This window comes from Bison bison, unplaced genomic scaffold (genome assembly GCF_000754665.1).
Source record: "Bison bison bison isolate TAMUID 2011002044 unplaced genomic scaffold, Bison_UMD1.0 scf7180017864452, whole genome shotgun sequence".
Lineage (NCBI taxonomy): Eukaryota > Metazoa > Chordata > Mammalia > Artiodactyla > Bovidae > Bison > Bison bison.
The window spans coordinates 9125076-9133845 of record NW_011495014.1 but is presented as its reverse complement, the minus strand read 5'-3'; the positions used below and the strand labels follow the sequence as shown (position 1 = coordinate 9133845).

The window sequence follows — 8770 nt, the reverse complement described above, 5'->3', positions numbered from 1 at the left end:
GATCTGCCCTCCTGCACTGTTTAAACAAGGTCAGGTTTCCTCCAACCGTCTGTTGTCACTAGGCTGACTCTCCCAGGAGTTCTGGGTGGTGCTAATTTAGGCTGTGGATTTTACAAATGCAATGGCACATTTTTTGAGCTTGAAAAAGTGGTAATAAGAAAGCTCTCTGTCATGACCCACAGCTGCCCTAATGACTGCCTAACTGCCAAATGTAGCCCTGATTTGCTTGGCACAGTGCAAAATCAATCCATGACTGTAACGAATGTCAGACTGAACGTTTTTTGCCTTTAGTTAATGACTTGTCATCCTAGGAAAAAATGTCTAATCAAAAATGGATTTAAATATCTTCCCTTTGTGTTTTCATAAAGACTATGGAATGGGGGGGGGGTGGTATTTCTAAAAGTGTAATAAGAGGTAACCTTTCTTTATAGTTGATGAATGAAATGTTTCAGGAGGCAAGAACAAAGCTCTTTCTTATCCAGAGCTCTATCACCTTTACAGTCTAATGGGGGCCTAGGGGTCGGAAGATCCCACTGTTGTCCCTGGAGATCCCCTGGGTTTGAAGACCAAATTCAGTTCTTCAAGAGGAAAAAGGTTTTAGATAAAAACAAAATCAAATCAAAAAACCCCAAAATGGATGCACTGAGCAGCATTCTTTTTTTTTTCCAATAGGACATATTAGTGAAATTTGAATTGAATAATTTGAATTAAATCTCTTTTGCATCCAAGTGAATAATTATGACCCAGTTATTATCTAGTCAAGAACATCAAACATTTGTTATTCAAAGAAACTCAATTTAACAGGGAATAATATTTTTCATTTATGCTTTTATCTGTTTAATGCATATTTTAATTCTACTTTCGGTGAAGAGACAACAAAAATTCAGCATTTGAATTTCAGTCATGTTCTACATCCTGAGGGAAAACAATTCATGTTTTGGGGGAAATTAACTGTTAATTAAAATGTTATTTTAAAGATATTAATCATTTGTCAGGATTCATGCCTTTGTAGGAGAACATGAAAAAGTGCTGGTTAGTAGATACACATCATATAATTGCCTGAGTGCTTGTTTTCAGAACACCTGCCTATTATTTCTAGGAGGGTCAAGGCTTGCTTGGAAGAAAAGGCTGCAATTAGGATTTCAGCTCCATCATAAAGCAACAATTTGGGAAATCTCTTATCCTTTCTGAGCCTCAATTTTCTTACATTCAAAAATGGGAGACTCAAGACTACTGCTTAGGGCTCGTGGTCTTTCAACTAACTTCTGCTATTGCATTTTGTACTAACTTAATCACATTCTTGTTTGCTTCTTTTCCAAAAATTTTTCCAATTTAGTTTATTATGGAATACTGAATCAAGTTCCCTGTGCTATATGCAGTAGGTCCTTTTTGGTTACCTGTTTTGCAATAGTAGTGTGTATGAACCTATGTTTACCCGGGAAATGGGCTGGGTGGGTAAGGGATGGATTGGGGGTTTGAGATTGACATGAACACACTAATCACATTGTTTAACCTGGTTGCCTTCTGACCCCTTCCAGCCATTTTCTTGACAGTTGGTGAGAGTTAAAAACCCACTCCAGTGTTCTTGCCTGGAGAATCCCAGGGACGATGGAACCTGGTAGGCTGCCGTCTATGGGGTCGCACAGAGTCGGACACGACTGAAGTGACTTGGCAGCAGCAGCAGAGAGTTAAAAGCAACATTTATGGCCAGGGAGACAGGTGAAGGTAATTGCTCCAATACTTTGGCTTCATAGTACTGGGTTCTAAGTCACCGAACTTGTCAGGTTACATTTTTACCTCATTAGAGATAGAAACATTGTATCTTCATGCAAATCCTCACTTTACATTACTAAGGACTTTGTTTAATTAGGAAAAGTCCACACATACACAAAAGAAGAGGAAAGTCATATCGTGAACCTCTGTAGACCCATCACCCAGATTCAGGAGTTATCAAGATTTTGCCACAGTTACTTCAACTATTCCTCTCTCTCTCTTTTGGCTGAATTATTTAAGGGGAAACCCAGTTTTCACTTCCTTTTTACTGTAAACCTTAATTATTTTCTATCAAAGCCTCATGCCATTATCCTACCTAACTGAATTAACCATAATTTCTTGCTATCAGTCTAATGCCCAGGTCTATACTTTTTTCCAGTTGTCGAAAAATATATATTAGTTAGAGTGCTCAAATCAAGATCTAAACAAGATCCATACATTGCATTTGGTTGTTGTGTCTAAAGGTATTTTTAATGGGAAGATAAAGTAGATAAAAATTTTCATGGTCTGTTGCCCTGCACCATATATTATATTTATTTCAAAATAACTGCATAAGATATAACATCCCTTATTAAGATAAATGTACCTAAAACAGAAAATTCCATTTGCTTTAGGTACGGAAGATATCATTATAGAACTAGAGAAAAAAGTGTTAACATCAATTATTTGGGGAGATGAACCCAAAGGAGCATTGCATTTGCCTGTATTTTCTCCAGTCATATCATGGTTTTAAGAATCGCAATGTAAGATAATTGCTATCAGATAGCTGGACACACCATTAGAGAGAGAGAGATGAAATTAAAACCATGAAATTGTTTCTATGGGCCTCTAGAAATGTAATTATCTCTCCTGTGGAAAAGAAACACAGAAAATTGGAGTCCTGTTTTGTGTTTGCCCACTGTGAAGAGAAGACACATAAATTATATCTATTGAGTACATATATTTAAAAGTCGATAGTTTGGAGGTTTTTTGTTTTTTTTTTTCAGGTAGCTGTTTAAAATGGATGCTATTCAGAAAAGCTAACTGGATGGTATTTTGAAAGTCTTTTTGTCTTACTTTTTTAACCTATTATGAGTAATGAGTATTTCCATGGAAATTGGCATGAACTGTCATACTACTCCTGAACATTATTCCATTAGCTCTAACAGCCGATTTATGGAAATGTTTAGATGTAGCATGTATGCTTGTCAAATGGGGCCTGCAGGAACCTTCTGGTGGGAAAGAATAAAATGTGTTGCCTTGATGTTCCAAAGTAGCTCACAGTATAAGGAGTTTCATGAGACTCTTCAGAGTAGGGGAAGTCTTCATTGCAATGAGAGACAAATGAATGCTATGAGTGAGGACTGAGATCCAGATAATGGACAGAGGTCCCTTTGTCCCCAAAGCAGAACAGAAACCAGCTGTTGGGGACGTGGTGAGAGGAGCAGAGAAAGAATGTGACAGTTTAACTCTTAGTGCAGAAGAAATCCAACACCCCTTCTTCTCCTCAGGACAAGGAGCAGCCAGCCCCCAGGTGTGCGCATACCGTTTGCCACTTGGCCTTTGACCTTTCTGCTTCAAACTTGGCAACTTCTTTCCTATCATGAAAAGACACCAGGAGCTTCCAAATGCACAGCAGGACGACTCCAATAAGAAGAATAGCCAGCGAAACCCCCAACATGATCATGGGAATATTTGGAGGTTTTGGACAGTCTGTGGAAACAAAGAAAATTGTATTAAGGAGATTGTTCAATTAATGTTCTGATGTAGAGAAAACATGTCTCATTAAATTTTCAAACCATAATTTTTCTCCAGTAGAGGAAAAATAATAATCTCTTTTGTTTTGCTGAATTTTAAAAAACGAGTTACTTGTTGAAGGATAGCCCAAGTTCTTCAAAGAAAACAGAAGATAAAGTAAGAACTTGATTATTCAAAGCAAATGGATATATACTTGAACGACTGACTCAAAAAGAATTAAAATTCAAAAGAGTGACAATTAATACACATGGAGTATTTAATGGATCAGTGAAAAGACTGTAGTTTACTAAAAATGACCTTTTCTGAATATAAGACAAACTAGAAACGGAATGTGTACACACACATACACTTTTTCCTGGATTTTCTTGAATCGTATAGGAGATTACACTCAAAATTAAATACAACCTACCCACTTGAAGTATACTACTTGTTCTTCCTTTTAAAATATATAGACAGAAAATAATCATGATTTTCAGTTTTATTTTCACTCTAATGCAGTGCCCTGGTGTCTTGGAAAATTCCTGAATTGGGTTCAGGAGAGGTGGGTTCCATTCCTATCTGATGGACAGTAGCTGTCTGAAATCCATTAAGTCTCTCTATCTCTCTGAGCCCCAGTGCCCTCGTCTGTAAAACCAAGGTCTGGGGCTTCAGTGTTCCCTTAACTTCCTGATAAGATTAAGCCCAGGTGCTCATGCTTATTAAACCCACCTCTGAAATTCCTAGACCCATCCCCTGAGATTCTGATTCAGTTGGTTTGGATGGAGCCACAGACTCTTTATTATTAAAATATCCCAAGTGATTCTTATCTCCAGGGAAGTTTGAGAAATCAGGTGTTCTGTATAGTCCTTTCTACTTGAACATTCTAGGAAATGTTATTTTGACTCTATTGATGATATTAATACAATTTTGTAATTATACAGTACCTTCTCTCATTGACAGCAGAATGACTAATAATACTTGCAATATGCCTGGGAGATGATACATTTCTTAATGAAGCATTATAATTAAGCTCTCCCTTTGCTATCATGGGAAAAAAATCCCCCATAAAAGTTATCATTAAATATCTGCCTCCCTCTGCAAGAATGAGGCAAATTCATGGTATCTCGGGAGGAAATGAACCATGCTTAGTTTATCCTAACTCTTATTGCTTTTAGATATTTAATAAGGAGAGTTATACACACAGGGCGAGTCATGCTGCTTTCAAGGTAAGATCTATAGCTGATCTGAATTTGAGCAGGACTAATGACCCTCTAACAGCATGACGCCTGGCTTTACACAGTTTTGTTCTTTAGCCAAAAAGCCATGTAAGGTGATTAGGCAGAAATAAGTAGAGGAGTTAATGAAATAGCTACTACAGTATGAAGATCTAAAGACGGTTTCTAGAATAGCAAATGAACCATGGCCGCTTCTAATAGGTTAGCAACACTCCTGAAAAGAAAGTGGCAGGCCTGTGTCCGTGAGCATATATACTGGCTACATCTTTGACTATGAAATGTCTGGGGTGGGGCATAGAACGTTCTTGCTCGAAGCAAAACGAAGCTCGCTGAGACCCTGCAGCTAGAACATGAATTAGGAGGGCTCTCTGGTAGGCAATAAATATAGGAGGAACGGGCATGGCCTGGTGGAGATAATCATTTTAAGAATTTAGAGTCACTGGAAATTAAACATTTCTCAAGCAAGGATTTTGGCCCAGCCTCCAGAGCAGGTATTACACAGAAGAAATCTCTACGTTCTATACTCTCTTTAGTATCTCTTGAGATGCTCATGCTGAAGACATGTTGTAGGCAGGAGGAAAGGTTTTCTCTATCACTGTGCACCATCCAGCTTGTCTGTTGAGTCCAGGTCAGTGCGGCACCTAATTCTAAGGTGCTGAGTTTCTAATGCTGCCAATCTGGTAGCCCAGTCACATATGGCTATAGCTCAATAGTCACTAGAAATGTGATTTTTCAGAATTAGGCTTTGTGTTAAGTGTGAAATACACAGTGATTTTGGAAACTCGATAAGAAAAAAAAGTACAATATCTCATTACCAATTTTATATTGACTGTACATTGACATAAGATTTTGGATGTAATGGATTAAATAAAACATACTATTAAAATTAATTTATTGTATACTTTTTATGGGAGGCAGGAGGATGGCTCCAAGAGGGAGGGGATATAGATAAAATTATGGCTGATTCATGTTGTTGTATGGCAGAAAGCAACACAACACTGTAAAGCAACTATCCTCTAGTTAAAAATTACACAAAGGTTAACTAGAAAATTTAACAATACAATGTGTTTGCATATTTCTATGAGAGAGTGCTCTCTGAATCTGGGGATTCAGATTTCATTTTATGCTCACTCAGCCAGTGGGAGGCAGTAGAGCACAGTAGTTAAGAGCTCGGGCGCCCGGCCAGACTGCCAGAGATCCCAACCAGCGCTAGGATTTAATTGCTGCAGGACCTAGCAAATTATTAACATCTCAATTTCCTTACCCAAAAGATGGACATAATAGCAATACCTGCTTTATATGGTTGTTGAGAATGTTAAATCAATACATGTAAAACATATAGAATAACACCTGGCAGGTATTAATAAGGGCTCGATATTAATGACAGCTGCCGTTATTGTTAGTAGCAGTAATAGTAGTAGTGTTACAACAAAGGCACCCTTCTCCCTCTCTATCCTCAAGACCTCAAGGCTTGGAATCTCCAAGGTGAAACCTGTGGGTGTCAGATCCACACTCATATCCATGCCAGGAAGCCTCCCCAGCTGCCATTCATTGCCGTTCTCATGGATGCGGCTCTTGTCCGCTGAAAGTTTCTCTGGAAAATAGATGAGTGAAGATCTCCCTACATTCACACACACACTGATGGTGACTCTTCACTTGGCTATCTTTTTCTATTTGGCTGGAGAACCCTGGGACTCCTTAACCTTCACATCCTCCTCTCTCATTTTGCCTCTTTTCTCTGGGTGCCTCCAGCTGGCTCTCTGGTCTTATAGCTGTGAGAGGGGACAACAGACTCCAGGGCCCCCAGAAGCTCTGATCTATCTGGGAACATTTACCAGGAAAGGAGCATCCTTCAAGCTGTCAGGAGACTCCTGTTAAACCTTAGGGAGGTCATTTCCCCCTCACTTTTTCCTGCTACAAAAGCAGAGGGGGAATAAAAAGCCTTAATAAAAAGACATCAGGGCAGCTGAGGGCTTCTCTGAAAGATGGCATGTTGATGTGCCACTCCTATTGTGTGGATAAAAGAAAAAAATCCAACAGTTCAGTAATGAGGAAGCATTTAGCAACCAAAGGCAAGTTTCACAAAAGAAAAAAAAAGAAAGAAATCAACTAGATACAAAATCTATTAAAGACAGAATCTATTCTGGAAAGTTTCATTTTTGTTTGAAACTTGCTTTTCCAATGGAGTTAACAGTATAAGGAGCGGCTTTGACTTCAGGAGAACTAGTTAAAGCCATTACCATGGTCACAGAGAGCAGGGGTGGAGGTAAAGAATTTGCCTTTAGAAAACAGATAACGAGGAGGCAGGTGTTTGTACTATAAAGTATTTCTTCTTGGTACAGCAGGAATCACCTTAAATTTCCTTAACTAATGGCCTCTACAGTGCCCTTTATGTACGCATTTCAGACGAGATCGGGTGTGTTCAGGGTGGTATGGCCGTAGACAATATGTATGCATTTCAAAGAAGCTGATTCACGGGAGCTATTCAAGAGCAAGTCTCCAGGAGTGCTCTGCCCACCTGAGCGGCAAGGTCACCATCAGACACTTGTATCTTGCATTGTGCTGACCTCTACCTCTCCCTGACCCTTAGCACTGCAATGTGGTACTTTTCTAATCTTGTTTTCTTGGTAAGTTCATAGTGTTTTGAACTTCTTGATAATGGTGTCATTGCTTTTCACACTCTTAAGTGATGGCAGTTTGGTACTGTTGGGTTCACATTCAGGACTTAACGCTTTGTCAGCCCATTGATAGACCAGCACACACAACAAAACACCTCAGCCTTCTAGCCTGCCTTGCTGCTATTTTCTGGGCCAGAAGTTGGGCTCCAGGCTTTTGGGGGAAAGCGGAGGAGGCTGATGACAAGAGCCAGAGAGGTCTGAGTTCATGCAGCTGTCGTTTCTACTGCAAAGGTTTCGGGGCACATCATTAACTGAAGACAGAAAAGGTGAGGCACCTGTGCGCAGACAGACAGGCAGGCAGTCAAACAGGCCTGTGAGGGTTAGAGTCACCCGGAAGAGGTCTAGAAGCCAGCTGTATAGAGTCACCTGGAGAAGTGTTAAAATGCAGAGTCCTGGGCCATATCTGGCCTGCTGACTCAGGACACAGGCAGTCTAACAAGCTCCCCAGGTGAAACTCACTAAAACTTAAGAACACCTCAATAAAAGTGCTTTTCTCACTAGATAGAGGTTTAGATAGAGGTTCAGTCCTATTAATGCCGCCAATATTATAGAAGTGTTACCCATAAAAACTCTAGCATTTCTTTGAAATCTTAAATTTGAACTTGATTTAGACACAGTAAGTCTAAGTTAATATGCCAATTAGTTGATACCTCATTATGAATAGGAAGTCCTCAGAGTTTTCAGGAAAGAGACTATCAAGAAATCACTTAATTTGTTGATAATTCCGCTTTCAGCATACAACTGTCACTATCAAATTAGCAAGTGTGGGGTCACTGAGGAGCCAAGACTGCACTTCTGCTCTCAGCCAGGACATGTGGAATGTCTGAGTATTCTTAAACACCCACCACCTGAGTGGTCTGTTTACTCCAAGGGAGATGTTGAATTAAATAGCAAAGTTTAAGACTAATAAAGTAGTGCCCAGATCAAGCAAAAGGTTGCCTTTTAACATTATGAGAAAATTCTCCTTGTGAATATTCAAAGATAAAATGAGAGACTGGGCATTTGATTCCTTTTCCTCCTCCTCTTCTCCCTCATAGGGAGTGTCTAATTGTTTTATCTGAGTCTTATTCTGTCTTTGTTCTCATGTTCTTTTAAAAACGCTCAGTAAAGTTCTGGATGTCTGTCAATGGGTCTATTATTCCAGTCTAGTTTTTCTAGAATGTTTTAAATTATAGATTTTAAATTCTAAATTTTTCTACTGTATTAAACTTTCTATTTCAGGCTTAAAAGTATTGGCAAAAAGTTAGCAGAAAGCTCATTACATCTGCAGCAGGAGTTAATGAGAACTGTCTAAAGGTATTAAAGAACTTGCCTCTGAATTCTCCAGTGGATGGAAGACAGAAGCAGCATTCAATCTAAGCTCACAGG

At 39.2% G+C, this 8770-nt stretch overlaps 1 protein-coding gene across 3 annotated transcripts in view; it reads right to left on the bottom strand.

The window, feature by feature from the left end:
• Positions 1-8770, bottom strand: part of ITGB6 (integrin, beta 6) — a 151706-nt gene that overhangs the window by 5905 nt on the left and 137031 nt on the right. For all 3 annotated transcript variants that reach the window (XM_010858981.1, XM_010858982.1, XM_010858983.1), the window contains one exon: positions 3299-3465. In XM_010858981.1, the coding sequence (XP_010857283.1) occupies positions 3299-3465 (167 nt within the window). The remainder of the gene's footprint in view (positions 1-3298; positions 3466-8770) is intronic.